General features: G+C 37.7%; 1 protein-coding gene across 1 annotated transcript in view; it reads left to right on the top strand.

Moving 5' to 3' along the window:
- Positions 1–569: 569 nt before the first annotated feature.
- LOC150091950 (succinate--CoA ligase [ADP-forming] subunit beta, mitochondrial-like) overlaps positions 570–17,107 on the top strand; it is a 129,122-nt gene continuing 112,584 nt past the window's right edge. The window contains exon 1 of the mRNA XM_090386237.1: positions 570–783. Coding sequence (XP_090242363.1) covers positions 715–783 — 69 coding nt within the window. The 5' untranslated portion in view covers positions 570–714. The remainder of the gene's footprint in view (positions 784–17,107) is intronic.

Here is a 17,107-nt window from a genome sequence, read left to right as displayed (position 1 = left end):
TTTATATATGTGTGACAAACCGGAACAGGTATCCAGTGCGTTCCCTCCCATTCCAAGCCCTGTACAGATCACTTTCAAATTACCATGTGCATCATCACGAGGATGTTTGATTTTTTTTAAAAAAAATTATCAATGAAAAAATTTAGATAATCAAATTACCAGAAATTTTAAACTTTAACCCCATCGAATGCTCGACTAGCGTAAGTAGGTTGAGCATTCAGCAGAGTTCAAAGATTGTTAAACCAGTAGTCAAGAAGTAATGTAAATACAGTACATAAATAAAATAAACTTTGCGTACTTGGCATTAGTCAGGATTTCATTTTATAAATGTGTAAGTTAAATGGCAGTCTTCGCAAACACAATCCCAAATAATTGTAGAGATCAACATAACCTAGTTCTATTGAAAAACTTGATTCACCGTGACTCATCTTGTTATCGTTTTAGTTTTGCAGCTGACCACTTTATACGTGAGATTTATGAACACGTGAACACCCTCTACGTGATTGTCGATTCAAGTGGTTTTTTGTGTTGATTTTCCTATTTTTATATATATTTTTTTGTTACAAACATGACTCTGCTTTTACGAGGTTGATTTATTTTGAAAAATTGAAGAAAGTCGTGTTCTTTGCGCTGATCATAGCTTCTTATAACGTTAATCGTATCTTATGTAGTTTTGGAAACGGCAAGGTGGTTGATCTAGAAATTGTTTCGAAGATGGCGTGCTTGCTTCAAGGAACATTACAGGTTGCTGGAAAATTTCTTCTCAGAAGGCAACCTTCAAAGGTGCGTACGTATAATAAATATACATTTACAAAGTGTGTGCCTTGCATACAGCATTACAACTTTTTTTGGCATATATAAATATAATATTATAAAAATTCGAGATTAATGTCCGCTTTATTGACAAAATTTTGTAGCAGACGATAATTTAAACTGCGAAATGACTGGTATTTGCAATGCTTATGAGGTTTTGTAATATTCTTGCAAACTGTTAAACATTTTTAATTATTGATAATGTTAAGCAGAATTAGTATTAATAATTTCGCAGTTCCGACGAGTGAATAAAAGCATTTTCACTAATACTAATAATAATCACGTCATATATGTCACTGTTATTAAAACAAAATGTTTTGTTTATACCTCGCTTAACGTCATTTCATTATAAAAATACTTAAATTACCACTAATATTCAGCCCTCACATCGTTATAACCTCATATACACTGGTGTTCAAAGAAAGTGCATCACCTAGGAATTTCACATTTCTAACCCTTTTTCGTGATGGTATGTTAATGACTAATAAATAGAAATATAAACAAAAGATATTTATTAATGGTTAAGGCAAAGCTAAGTAATATTTGACAGGTGCTCTCAAAATATTCCAAATAGTGAGCATTTGTAACCTTTATACAACAGTTTTGGTAAACATGACAGTTATAGCTGAAATGTTATCAGAAACCCTCAATTTGCTTGAGTTTAACAAAATGAAAAGTTTACCAGGTGCAAACTAATATTTAGTTGAACGGCCTCTGGCCCTGATGACGGCAGCACACCGTCGAGACATTGACAAGATCAATTTCTGAAGATAATCAACTGATAATTCATGGTTCCAAACACGAATTATGGCTTCCTGAAGTTCACGAAGGGTCTTTGGTTTCTTTCTGGCAACTGCAGATTCCACACGATGCTAACAGTTCTCAATAGGATGTTTGATGTTTGCAGTGGTATCAGGAATGGGACATGATTTTGCCAAGGGGGGGGGATGTCCTTGAGTGTGCTCGATGTAAGGAGTGTGAGGATATTAGGTGCCAACTCGATTTTGTTATGGGCCTTTATGATTTCAACATTCCTTTCATCACCTTACTAATGGCATCATGCATTTCCTTACAACTCTTTAGTTGATAATCATCATTTACTCTAATTACAATGGTGTGACCCTCAGCAGTGTATGCCTTCCTGCTTATCTTATCATTATGCTCATTTTCCTTAACTATACTTGCCCCTCCCTTCTTCACCATATATATATATATCACTGCATATACTGTGAGTTAGGTCAGAATGTCTGGGCAGAAATGCGTTTGCAATTCTGCCCAGACATAATGGAGGGATTATATGCCAAAAGCCTTGTGGATTAACTCAAGACTTGAGTGAATCTGCAAGGTTCTAGGGGGAAAATTTTAACAGCATGGCCCACATTTGTAGATAGAAGGAATCTATTTTGTTGAGATGGTATTCATTTGAACAAAGGTGGTACAAGGATTTTTGCCAATATCATCGAGAATACCTTAAGGGTTTGGAAAAACTGATGGGGGGGAAAGGGTAATTTAGATCTGCATTTATCTGATGATAATGGTCAAAGTAATGCTTGCACTTACCTCAAGAATTCTTTTTTGTTGCCGCAACAGCCGATGTTGGTACAATATTCTGAGGGTAGCAACATTTCAGTGAGGGGGAAGATAAAACTAGGGAAATAAACTTAAATAACTTCTAGGGGTGTGTCAAACTATAGATTACTTAGTCCAAACTGTATCTACAGTAATGTCTACAGAACCTTGAATGGTTTGAGCATGCTCAGTGCTGATGTAATTCTTCCTCTTGCTCAGAATAATCACCTGAGAGGGCATAAATTCAAATTGAGGAAAGACAGATGTAGGATAGATGTGCAGAAGTTTGCCTTTAGCCAGCGGGTAGTTGGTTGGTGGAAGACTTCCATCCTTTGTTGTGGAAGTTGATAGCCTAAATAAATTTAAGTCTGAGCTGGACAGGTATTTGGAACGAATATAGCGGTGAAATGGGAGCGTTTTTTTTTTTTTTGGCTGATGCTGCATAAGCTTGCTTTCTTGCATCATATTCCTCTTCTAATGCTAATGTCAGGAGTGTTGGCAATAAAATGGCTGAATTTGAATTCCTGGCTAGCACAACTAATGCTGACATAGTAGAGCTAACAGAAACATGGTGCCAGCTGGGAATTGGGGATGGCGAGTTCCACTATGGTATGTATAATTTATTTAGGAAAGGTAGAGAAGATAGAAAGGTTTGTGGGGTCATGCTTCTTATCAAAAGCAGCCTGAGTGTGAAAATAGCTTTTGCTGAGTCTGAAGTTACGTCTGCCAGCATAGAATCTATAGTGTGGGTTGGTTGGAAGCAAAGGTATAATGAGAGTCTTAGTAATTTACTGGCTGGAAGATTAAGAGTATGACAAGAGTCTCTAAATGCAGATGGAATAGGCAAGCAAGCACAGATCTCTTATTTTGGGTAACTTTAATCTATCCCAGATTGAGTGGAATAAATGGGAAGGAAATTCACTATAGGGAAAAAAGTTTTTAAATAAACTAGATGATTATTATTTGTACTAGTATGTTAGAGAAAGTTCTGAGGGTGAGAATATTCTTGACCTCATCATTACTAATGAATCAGATGACATCACAGGGCTTAAAGTACAGGAACTATTGTCAGGAAGTGATCACACAATCGTCAGTTGGAAGATGAAGAAAGATGTTGCAATAGTTAAAGGTAAAGGCTCAGGTTTTAACTTCAGAATGGGGCACTTTGACAGTTTAAGATGCTATATGACATCTGTTAATTGTGCAGATTGCTGAGTAAATACATTTGAATTATGGAATATTTTTAAAACAAAAATCACAGAAGCCATGAGTGCATACATACCATTAAGAAAATATTGCAGGAGGAGGATGCTGAAATGGATGACTTCAGAGCTGGCCAGTCAAATGGAGCAGAAGCAGATAGCATGGGATAGTTACAGAGCAATGAACAGTACTGAAACCTACAACAGGTACAAGTTGATCTGTAATAGTACTACAAATAAGGTTAGGGAGACCAAGGCCTGTCTATGAGAAAGCATTGACTAAGAAAGCAAACAGTGGAGCCAAGGAATTTTTCATGTCTATGAATAAGACAAAGAAGAAAGCTAATCAGATTGGACCCTTGTGTGGAAAAGTCTTAGATAACCCAGCCAATGTTGCGGATGAATTGAACAGGTACTTTGTGTCTGTCTTTACTGAAAAAAGACCTGCGTGCTAAGAAAATTCTTTGAGAACGAGGCTGAACCATGTTTGATTTTGTAATTACAGATGACTGGTTATTAGAAAACATTTGAGCAATAAAGGCAAGTAATGCAAATTGATTGCATATACCTTGTAATTTTGAGGAAGACTGCCAGGGAGTGTATTGAACCATTGAGGCTAATTATAAGGGCATATTTGAACTTGGGGGAGATTCCTTTGAATTGCAGTGTTCCAACGTATCATCAATACATAAAGGCAGTTCTAAGAGTGAAGTTAGTAATTACAGAGCGGTTAGTCTGACTTCAGTGGTAGGGAAAATCTTAGAAGCAATGATTAAGAATGCAATTTAGGGACATTTAGATAGATATGGCATTCCGAAGGACATGCAACATGGCTATTAAGAGGAAACCATGTTTAACTTAGTAGGCGATTTTGACACAGTTACTCATCAGCTGGATTTAGGGAACAATTTCAACAAAGCTTATTTGAATTTTAGTGAAGTATTTGGCTCGGTCCCTCTTGAGAGATTACTGTAAGCTGGAACAGGTTGGTATTACTGGAAAGATGCTAAGTTGGATTGCTATGTGGCTGCATGGCAGAAGGCAGAGGGTTGTGATTAATGGATATTCTTCAGATTGGTGTAACATCAGGAGTGGTGTTCCCCAAGGATCACTGTTGTTTCTCATTTTACGAATGACTATGATGAAGGGATAGAAGGTGTGATATCAAAATTAGCAGATGATGTAAAGATTGGTAGAATTATTAATGATAGGTGTCAAGCAGCGCTCCTTCAGGATGACTCAAACAGACTGGCAGCCGCTTTAATGCAGCAAAGTGGATCTCTCTTACACATGGGACATAGCAACCCCAAAATAAATTATACACTTGGTGGGGTTGAAAATGAAAACAGTGGAGGAAGAAAGGGATCTGGGTGGTTATGATATGGGCAGATAACAAAGTTTTCTGAGCAGTGTAAATAGGCAGCCAGGAAAGCTCACAGTGTCCTATCGATGATTTATTGAATGTTATCTTGTAGAGATTGGGAGGTCATAATCCCACTGTATAAGGCAATTATAAAGCCACAATTGGAATACTTGTTCAAGTGTGGAGGCCTCATCTGAAAAAAAGTCATTGAGCTACTTGAAAGGGTCCAAAGATGGGCAACTTGAATGGCGAGATCAGAAAAGGATGACCATACAAAGAAAGACTGATTATGTGGGCTACAGAGCTTGGAAACCAGGCACCTCGGAGGTGACCCAATTGAGAGTTTATAAGGCACTAAGAGGAGTAAGTAAAATGAATGAAGGTGGAATTTTCACTGTTATAAATAATTCCAGAACTAGGTGCTACAAATTCAAATTACAGGGGTTGAGGTTTAGACTAGATGGTAGGAAGTTTCCTTTTAGCCAGCAAGTCATTGATTGCTAGAACAATCAATGACTCATTTGCTTTCACATGTAGTTGAAGCTGACAGTTTGAATAAAATTCAAAGGTCAAGTGGATATATTTACTGTATGAGGAGGGAAGCATATAATTTCTATTTTATCTACTTTTTTTTTTTTTTTGCCAGTGCAGCAAAAGCTTGTGATTTCCTTCCACTATATATATGTATATAGTAAATATTGCTACTATTATTATTTTACTTTACTATTACTAAAGTAGCTCCCGTACACAAACCAAATTGCCCACATCCAACATTTACTGTCATTTTGTGTAAATCAGTTATTTGTTCTTGATACCTGACCATTTTTCTAGGTTGGATGCCCTTTTTCCTTTAAACCTTCATTCTGAGCTCTCAGTTCTATTGCCACATTTTCCAGGGCACTCTGGAAGATGAAAGCTTGATAAAAATTTACCAATCACACTTTTGCTTATCCCAGTATTCTTGTTTGAACAGAAGCTCCTGTATATTGGTTCGGACTATTCCTGTTAACTCAGTAACCGAGCACAGAAATACATGACCCTGATTTTTAGATGGGTATTTCTTTCACTTCAGCATATGATTTTGAGCTTACTTCATCTGGCTCAAAATCTTGGTTAAATGCAACATTCTCATCTTCAGCTGCATGCTCTGCATTAGACAGAGGGGGAAACTAATCCCCTCAATCCACTCAGTTGCTCCACATCACCATTAGTTATCGAGCTCTGCTCATTGCCCATTAAAGCTAGATCAAAGTCTACATTCCTGTATACCTTATCAAGAGCTTTCTCCCTTTCTGATTGAAACAATCCCCTCTGGGTCATACTCCTGATATTTCTGACTTCACCTAGAGATCGATTGTTGACAGGATTTGGACTGTGATCTGTGCTCACCCATTTTATACACCTCAAATCTCTCATTTTTGCTGTTTTTTAGGTCTCTAGTCAAAATTCATCCTCATTCAGTAGTGTTATCTCCTCATGTTCAGAAGCACCAATGTTTCCTTGTTGCTCCTCAATTTTCAGAGGCTTATCTGAATTTCTCCCTACATTTACAATCTAACTTCCATTTTGCCTTCTTTTGTTCCATCCCTTTTTTTGCCACTGCTACCATGGAGTCTGCACCAACAATGTTTCCACTAGATTGCACACTTGTGTTATTCTCTGTCACTCCTTCATTGCTTATTATACAGTCTTACAACTGCTCAATGATAGGAGAATCCCCTCCATTATTAAATTGTTTCTTTCATCACTTTCAGCCAATATAAGCTATTGATAAGGACATGCTGTGCAAGGTATATCCCAAATCTCAAATAAATATATACTAAATTAGTTTTGAAACCTAAAGTGTTCCACTGAGATGGCTCTAGACAGGAAGGGGGAAGTTATGCTCGTGGTTAAGAGGCAGTTAGAATCTAACAGAGAGCACCTAGTTTATGTGGGTCAACAGCCAGTGAAAATGGTAGGTCAGTTTGGTGGGTTGTAAGCACTGGGTAAACAAAAATGAGAGTAGGAGTGTGTTATAGGTCAAATACCTGTGATGAATATAATGAACAGCCATATAGCAAATAGAGGCTCAATAAGTTAGAATGTCTAATAATAGGTAATTTTAACTTTCGGGATATTGACTGGAACTTGGTTGGTCATTTGCACAGTAACAAGATTTTTGTGGATTTTTTGGATGACTGTTTTCTGCCCTAGCACATTAGAGGCAATAAGAGAAAGAAATTAGCATTAGATTTGAGGTGTATTAGTAGAGGCATACAATGCAAGAAAGCAACTTATGCAGCATCAGCCCAAAAAAAAAAAAAAAAAAACCACCCATTTCATCCCTCTATTTGTTCCAAATGCCTGTCCAGCTCAGCCTTAAATTTATTTAGGCTATTAGCTTCCACAACAAAAGATGGAAGCCTGTTCCACCAATCAACTACCCACTGGCTAAAGGCAAATTTCCGCACATCTATTCTACAACTATCTTTCCTCAATTTGAAACTGTGCCCCCTCAGGTTCTTAGTCTGAGCAAGGCAAAGAATCCCATCAGCATTCAGCTTGCTCAACCCATTCAAGGTCTTATACACCTCAATCAGATCACCTCGCAGGTGCCTACTCTCCAGGCACTGCAATTTGCAGAACTTAAGCCTTTCTTGGTAAAAGCACCCCTTTGTTCCCCTCACCAATCTTGTTGCCCTTCTTTTACTCGTTCTAGCAACTCTACATCCTTCCTAAAATGAGGCCTCCAGACCTGTAGACAGTACTCTAGGTGTGGCCTGACCATTGCCTTGTATAACGGGATTATCACCTCCCTATCCCTGCCAGCAAAATTCCTATATATCATTGACAAGATTCCATGACTTGCCCTGGCAGCCCGTCTGCACTGCTCAGCGAACTTCATATTTGGCTGCATAATTATCCAGGTCTTTTTCACTTTCTACTTCCCTGGGTGTAGTACCACCCAGTTGGTACGTTCTTTTCGGTTATTGCTACCCATATGCAGTACTTTGAATTTGTAAATGTTAAACTCAGTTGCCACTTCTCAGCCCATTTTCCCAACATAACTAAATCCAGTTGGAGTAGCATACTGTCATTACTGTCATTAACAACCCTGCCAACCTTTGTATCATCTGCAAACTTGGACATTAAACCTGATTATACTCTTGATCAGATTATCAGCAGTGACTCCTTATGCATTAAGAAAATTGAGATAAGGGAACCACTAGGTAGCGGTGATGGTAATATATTGATATGGGATCTACTAAATGGGGATGATAGCATAAAGCCTTAATTGGGATCTACTTAAAGATATAACTACTGTCACATATAAAGGAAGGGATTTTGTCTTTGTAAAGACAACTATAGAGATTGTAGACAATTTTTAAATTTTCTTCAGCAGGCCAACCTATGATGTTATCAGCTGCAAATTCTAAATGTTCCGCATTCAGGGAAGTAATTGTAGAAGCTGATAAGCTTTTCTAATTACTCTCAATACTACCAGTTTAGAAAGTTGTTCAAAGTTTAGATCTAAATTGATGTCAGATGAACTGATTCGATTAGTAGCCATTGGTGATCTGTTCAGGTTGCTTACAACTTAAAAAAATATTTTGCATCAGCATAGGGGCGCCTCCATAGCCAGGTGGGAAGGAGCAGTAGTGCGTAGCACACGCTTCTTGATTAGACCGGGGTTCGAGCCCATCACCACCAAATACAGAGGATGCGGAAAGGTCAGGGAATGACCACTGCATATCATGGAGGAATATGGCCTTAGTTGCTAATGCTCCTAAAAAAAACCAAATAGCATCAGCATATACCTGCAAAGAAGTTTTTAGGGATAGGAATACCAAAAGTGCTCCAAGTTATAATTGAGAGCTAAATGATAACTGAGAAGGAAATAGATAAGAAATTGTTGAAGCCAAAAGTAACTAAGGCATCTGGGCTGATGAGATCTATCCAATTATATTGAAAGAAGAGCAAAAGAGTTAAGCAAATGTTTAGACATAATTATGAGAACATCCTTGGATTCAGTGTAGGTCTCTGTGGTTTGGAGATGTGCAAATGTCTCCCTAGTTCCTAAAGGGGGATTAAAGGGTAAAGTGAGTAATTACAGTTATGTAAGCTTGACTTCTGTTACAAGGAAAATAATGGAGCCACTAGTTAAAGAAGTAATGCAGGATCATCGTGATAGGCATGCAATTATACACCAATTGTAGCATGGATTTGCTGAGGCAAGATCTGGTATGAAGGATTTCAAAAACTCCTTTAGGCTCGGTACAATTTCAGTGTTGATGGCTTTAATAGCTTGGGAAAAGGTGTTTCTCTTGTGTAGTATGCTTTAAATGTAGCAATTACATCTTGGTCCATTGGTTGGATCAGAGATGTGGTGTTTGGAGGCATGTAAAAAATTTTTGTGATTGTTCAAGTTTTCTAAGCTCTCTTTGCTATGTCCTGGCACGTCGTTGTCCATGATCAGAATTGCTTTGTAATCAAGTTATTTTTTGCACAACATCTTTCCACTGTGAGACAGAAGAATTCAGCATGCCAATCAATGAAAAGCAATCTGGTTACCCAAGTCTTTTTATTAGTCTTCCAAATTACAGGTAGGTTTGATTTAGCTAAACCTTTAAGAGCCCTTGGATTTTCCAAATGGTAAACTAAAAGGGGTTTTAATTTAAAATCCCCCACAGTGTTACCATCCAACAACAGATGAACTGATCCTTTGCTGCTTTGAAGCCTGGCATGTTTTTTGCTTCTTTCAATATTAAACTTCTTTTAGGCATTCATTTCCAAAAAAGATCTGTTTCATCTATGTTAAAAACTTGTTGAGCAATATAACACCCCTGTCCAATAATTTTAACAAGTTCTTTTTTGAAAGTTTTGGCTCCTTCTTGATCTACACTTGCAGCTTCTCCCTGGATTACTACGTTGTGTAGGTTATAGTGCTTTTTAAATCTATCAAACCAACCCTTACTAGCATTAAATGGCTATACATTTTTTTCAGGGTGAGCTGTCTTCAAATCTTTATATAGGCTCTTCACTTTTTCTTTAATAATAATTGAACTTAACGGAGGCGCCTCCGTAGCCAGGTGGGAAGGAGCAACAGTGCATCTTGAACTTAACGGAATTCTGTGTTGAATATTATCTTCAATAAAATTATTTAGAAGTCTCCATTTCAATCATAATAGCTGACCTAGCCCTAGTCAATTTAGTTGCCTACAAGGGAACAGCTGATTTTCCTGCTACTAAAATTGATTCTTTATTTTTTATAATTGTTCTTACAGTTGAACCCGCCAATCCTAATTGCACACATCCACTTGTTATTGACCGGAATCGATTCGTTTCAAAACATCTAATTTAATTTTCAAACTCAATGATTTTCTTACCTTTTGCAGTCTTTGTACCATGTCCAGATGTTGCTTTTCCATTCTTATCTGCTATAACTCTCTGAAAATGTAACTGTGTTGCACTGATTGTGATACAATGTTTAAGTACAGTAAACTGTCCTTATGTCTAACACTGTATGTACTGAATGATGACTAGAATCCCTCTGGCAAGTGAGCTGAAGACAGTGACAACCAGTTTTTTATTCATATGAAAAGTTCCTTGCGGTAAAATCAAACGGTTGTACTGTAATCCTTTATTGCATGAAAAGTACTGAAATCAATCACAGTGTGAGTCGTGGAGAATGTTTTCTGCTTCAAATGATGGAAAGTACTTGTCCATATTCCATCTGGAAATAATGTCAAGTGGCTTGAGGACAGTAACAATAGATGTTTTATTCTGAGAAGTCCCATGCAGTAAAATTTGCCAGGGAAATTACCCTTTATGCCACCTAAAGTAATTTGCTATGGTGGGGGAATGTGAACTGCTTCTAACAGATGTATTTTTCAATATTCCCAAAGGGGATAATTTCAAGACAGTGCAGCTTAGAAGACAGAATGGAGTACATATGGCAATTTGGACAGTAAAACAAACAAATTTTCTGTACTTCCGGATGACCACACAGTCAGAGGAGTTCACAAGATAAGAGAATACAAGAAAAAGCACTGCATTTAGCACTCATGGGCTTAATTGTGTGAAATAACCTTTTTGAAAGTTATAGTAACTACAGTAAAACAAATTATTACTACTACTTAGCCACATGGTGCAAGGAAGCCTGAGGCTTATGCTGCACCAGCCAAAAAAAAAATTCCGAAGTTACCCTGCGCGAGAGAGAGAGAGAGAGAGAGAGAGAGAGGTAGAAGGAAATCGCCAAGAAAGAGAAGAATAATGATATCCAGCTCAGGACCCTGGGTGTGTCAAGCCCATACTCATCAGACGTGAGTCCCTGAAATGAAGAGTTAGGGAGTAAATATATTTTTCAATAGGGTATATCTTTTTATTACAGGTCAGAACAGGAAATGCAAACTTCGTAACAGCATATGACACTGGATGGCAAATTTTTTCAGCTTGTGTACTAAAAAAGAATTTCTCCCTTGAAACTTTGATAACATCAAATCCACACCAAGAAAATACAGTATATTGAAAGTTTTAATTTTGTATATAGAGTAGAAATTATAAAAATAATTAGTTAATTTGAGTGGCTATTTTCTTCTTTTGCCAAAAAAGGCTTAAAACAGACTGGACTGAAGTAGGGTTTGCCAAAAATTCAATCTGTATGCTAGTAAACGAGCGTTATGGTGAGATTTGGGTTATAATATAAGAACAGTGTTATAGCGAATCAGCATAAAATGAACCATGTTATAACGAGGGCCTGCTGTATACAGGAATTTTACCAGCATGGATAAGGAGGTGATTCTGCTGTATAACATATTGGCAAAGTCACATCTTGAGTATTGCATAGAAATCTGGCAGTTAGTAAGGGGAACAAAAGAGGACTCTCAGCAAGAAATATTTCAGTTCTGCAAACTGCAATATTTGGATATTAGTACCTTTGAGGGGATCTTTTTAAGGCTTCGAATAGATTAAGCTAAATGTTGATGTCATCCTTATTCTTGCTCAGACGACACACCCACAAGAAAGCATCAATTTAAATTGAAGATGGATGGTTGCAGAATAGACACGTAGAAATTTTTCATTTAGATGGTAGTTGATTGTTTGTGTAGACGTCTGTGTTGTGGGAGTGGATACTTTCAATAAATTTAGGAGAAATTAGACAAGTTATTAGAAGGGATGGACAGATGACATGGGAAGTGTTTCTTTTTTGATTATTTATTTATTTTTTTTTTGGCTAATGCTGTGCTTCCTTTTGTCAGTTGTCAGTATTAATACTAGTTGGAATATAATTATTCATGTGCTTACTTACTTATATAATGTTACACTACTCAAATTATTCTTTGCATTCAGTTCCTTCATTACTGCAATGTAGTATCCAATTAGATTGGTCAGACCAAGTCACTCCCTTAACAATTCTATGCTGTGACTGTACCACCAAATACGGAGGATGCGGAAAGGTCAGGGAATGACCACTGCATATTCCCGGAGCAATATGGCCTTAGTTGCTAATGCTCCTAAAAACCAAATAAACAAACAAACAAACAAACAAGCTGTGACTGTTGTATGACTGCATTTCTGTCTAGATAGTCCTGCATTACTTCTTTAATCAGTGACTCCATAATTAATTTTTCCTGGAATAGAAGTCAAGCTAACAGATCCGTAATTACTCATATCATCTTTTGATCTCCCTTTATGAGTTTGGAATACATTCGCACATCTCCAGTCCATAGGGACATCTCCTTAGCCGACCGGGCTAAGGGTAAAGTGCCTGCCTAGCAACCTAAAGGGCGCGGGTTCGAATCCCGCCTCGGGCTTGGATCAAAGTACTGCAAAAACCTTGGGAGGTGCATTATGGCCACAGAAGCTGATGCGCCAATAACTACAAAAAAAAAAAAAAAACATCTCCTGAATCCAAGGATGCTCTCATAATTATAGCTGAAGTTCGTTTACTTCTTTTGCTGCTCCCTTAATATAATTGCATGATCCCATCCATCCCAGGTGCTCTTTTACATTTAGCTTCAACAAATTTCAATTTCACTTTTATATCGGATATTACAAAATCATTTAGCTCCCTGTTAGAATTTCATACACTTCTGGCATCCTCATCCCTAAAGTTCCTGTTGTGTAAATGTAGATGCAAAATATTATTGAATTTATCTGCAACCTTACCAGGATCATCAACTATAATAAACCATTCATATTAAGGGGACTAGTATGATTCATCCCCATCCATCTAGTGTTGATATAAATAAGTCTTTGCTGCTTTTCTTTGCCAGAAATGTCTTGCAATCTGCCTTAGCTTGCATAACTTCCTTTGTGACTTGATTGTACACTAGTTTATATCTTCTGTAAGCTTCAGTATCATCTGACAATTTAAATGCATACTATGTATTTTCCTTTTTTGCCACAAGTCTCATCAGTTTATCTGTAATCCATTTAGGTCTGCTTTAGAACAGTATTTCTTAGTGTGTATATAAAGACTAGTAGCTTCTACAGTTATTTTTCTGAATGCTTCCTGTTTAGAATTTGACGTTGATATCATCAGTTTGTCCCACTGCATAGAATTTAAAAACTGTGAGACCGTTGTAGTCACCTTTGTGAAAGTAATAACAAATCTTCCCTTTGACAGTAGTTACATATTTTTAGTAAATCCCACATCAGTACACTGTGATAACTGCCACCTAGTGTTTTTTTTTATTAGCATGATGAATCACTGCTGATAATTAGATCAAGAGTATTGCTTTCTATTATTGTCTTACTACTGTGTGGGTGACCAATCCAGAAATTCCTCAGTATCTGGGAAGCTAATATCCCACATTATATGACATTCTGATTTACTTACCCATTCTATTTGTGTGTATAATTGTTCATTATACTTATCACCATCATTTAGCTTATAACACTCCTACTCTCATCTCAGTGCTTATCTCATGCCAAATTAACTGAACGTTGTGTTGGCCACCCATGTTAACTGGATGCACTGCCTTAGATTTTGTGCTTCTTAAATGAAAGCATAACTCTCCCCCCCATCCTTCTATACACATTGTACTCATATTCAAATTCTGCAACTCTTATATTTGAGTGACACCATAGCTCTGATATACCAACAATGTCCACATTGGTAACTTAACCAGTATTTGAAATTCACCAAATTTATTTACTGTGCTAGCATTAGGAACACAATAAATAAATCCCCCTCATTTTTGAGTTATTGAGAGATTTTGCCAGGAGAGTTTTTATTTAATTAATAAATACGGGAACAGACAATATAATAATGTGAAATACATAAAAGATTAAAGAAAACAACAGTAAATGTTAAATAACAAAACAGAAAAAATGGAATAATCATAAGATAACAAAGATCATTAGTCAAGTGATATTTCTGAGATATAATATATAAAAAGATTTATTGTTAAAAATAGTATTTCTTTGTTATTCAAGAGGCATAGAAAATTTCTTGCATAGAAAAAAAGGTATGATGGCAAGTATAGTCCTTATGATTGGCTTGTCGATTACTACTTATGAGGGAAGTTGCCAGAGAGGGGAGGAAGATGTTCGAGCAGTTATTTGGCATTACACTGGTATAAAATGAGATCCGTATTATTTAATATTTTAAAATCTTTTGATATTCTTACTTAATGCTATAAAATCATTTAGTACCCAATAATAATTTGGTATGCTTCTCATATCCCCTTTCCTAAAAACTTCATGTATTAATAGTAGTAGTAGTAGCATGTGATGTAAGAAAGCAAGTGTATGAGCTTATGCAGCATCAGCCAAAAAAAAAAAAATCATACCATTCCCTCCAAATGCCTGTCCAGTTCCTCCTTAAATTTATTCAACCTATCAACTTCCACAACGACAGATGGAACTTTGTTTCAGCAATTAACCACCCGCTGGCTAAAGGCAAATTTCGGCACATCTATTCTACATCTGTCTTTCCTTAATTTGAATTTATGCCCCCTTAGGTTCGTAATCTTAAAAAGTGGAAGGATCCCATCAGAATTCAGCGTGCTCAACCCATTCAAGCCCTTATACACTTCAATCAGATCACTGCACAGTTGCCTAGTCTCCAGCCACTGCAATTTGCAGAACTTAAGCCTCTCTTGGTAAGAGGATCCCTTCATTCCCCTCACCAATCTTAGCATTAGCATTAGTAGAGGAATTTGATGCAAGAAAGCAAGCTTATGCAGCATCAGCCAAAAAAAAAAAAAAAAAACCACTTCCACTTCACCCCTCTGTTCGTTCAAAATACCTGTCCAGCTGAGCCTTAAACTTATTATTTAGGCTATCAACTTCCACAAGGGATGGAAGACTGTTCCACCAACCAACCACTCGCTGGCTAAAGGCAAATTTCCGCACGTCTATCCTACATCTGTCTTTCCTCAATTTGAATTTATGCCCTCTCAGGTGATTATTCTGAGCGAGAGGAAGAATCCCATCAGCATTGAGCATGCTCAAACCATTCAATGCTTTATACACCTCTATCAGATCACCTCGCTGGTGCCTAGTCTCCAGACACTGTAATTTGCAAAACTTAAGCCTTTCTTCGTAAGAGCACCCCTTTGTTCCATTCACTAATCTTGTTGCCCTTCTCTGTACTCGTTCCAGCAGCTGTACATCCTTCTTGAAATGAGGCCTCCAGACCTGTATACAGTACTCTAGGTGTGGCCTGACCATTGCCTTATACAAGGGAATAATCACCTCCTTATCCCTGCTAGAAAAATTGCTATATATCATTGACAATACACCATGAGCTACCCTTGCAGCCCGTCTGCACTGCTCAGAGAACTTCATATCTGCCTGCACAACCACCCTCAGGTCCCTTTCATTCTCTACCACTGTCAGTGTAGTACCACAGAGTTGATACATTGCTCTGGGGTTGCTGTTTCCCATGTGTAGTACTTTACATTTGTCAATGTTAAACTTCATTTGCCACCTCTCAGCCCATCTGCTCAACCTTTCCAGATCCTGTTGTAGCAGCATAGTGTCAGTAGTGTCCTCGACAACCCTGCCTACCTTTGTATCGTCTGCAAACTTCGACATTAAGCTTGATATACCATCATCAATATCATTTATGAATACAGAAAACAATAATGGACCCAACACTGAGCCCTGAGGGACTCCACTAATAACATTAGTCCACGATGAGCAGTGTCCATTGATTACCACTCTCTGTCTTCTCCCCCTCAGCCACCCCTTTATCCACAGCAGCAATTTGCCTCCAATGTCACAGTGCTCCAATTTGTGCAGCAGTCTTCCATGTGCAACAGTATCAAAAGCCTTTCTAAGATCCAAGTATATAATATCAAAGTTATTCCCTGCATCCAGTTCCTTTGTGACTGCATCATAGTATCCAATCAAATTGGTCAGGCAAGACTTCCCCTTAACAAAACTATGCTGTGTCCGAGCTATAACTGAAGTCTTGTCTAAATGATCCTGCAGTGCTTCTTTAACTAGTGCCTCCATTAATTTTCCTGGAACAGAAGTTAAACCCACAGGTCTATAATTGCTTGTGTCAGCCTTTGATCCTCCTTTGTGAATTGGGGTCACATTTGCACATCTCCAGTCTGCGGGTACCTTCCCTGAGTCCAAGGAAGCTCTCAAAATTATGGCTAAGGGTTTGCTTACTTCCTCTGCTGCCTCCTTTAATATAACTGGATAGATTCCATCCACCCCGGGTGCATTTCTTGTGTTTATCTTCAACAGTTTCTCCTCCACTTTACTCTCAGTTATTACAAGATTCTCTAGCTTACTGCTAGAGTTGAATACACCTCTGGCTTTCCCCTCGCTAAATAACTCCTCATCTGTGAATGTCGATGCAAAATATTCATTTAGTTTGTTAGCTACCTGAGCAGGATCATCAACACTTGACCCATCGATATCAAGTGGACCAATCTGATTCATCCCCTTCCTTCTGGAGTTTACATAAGTAAAGAACTCTTTACTGTTTTTCTTTGCATCCCTTGCCAAAGATTTCTCGTACTCTGCCTTCGCCTGCCTAACATCCTTTGTAACTTGGTTACAGATCAACTTGTATCTATCATAGGCTTCTGTGGCATGTGTTAATTTGTATGTTAGGCAGGCGAAGGCCTGCCTAACATACAAATTAACATCCATTTAGGCCTAAGCCTTGAACAATATTTCTTAGTTGGTATGTAAAGCCTAGTAGCTTCCA

The sequence above is a fragment of the Mastigoproctus giganteus genome, chromosome 1 (assembly GCF_048544385.1).
Source record: "Mastigoproctus giganteus isolate SK-2022 chromosome 1, ASM4854438v1, whole genome shotgun sequence".
Classification (NCBI taxonomy): domain Eukaryota; kingdom Metazoa; phylum Arthropoda; class Arachnida; order Uropygi; family Thelyphonidae; genus Mastigoproctus; species Mastigoproctus giganteus.
The sequence above is the reverse complement of the archived record's forward strand: the minus strand, read 5'-3'. Positions and strand labels throughout refer to the sequence as shown.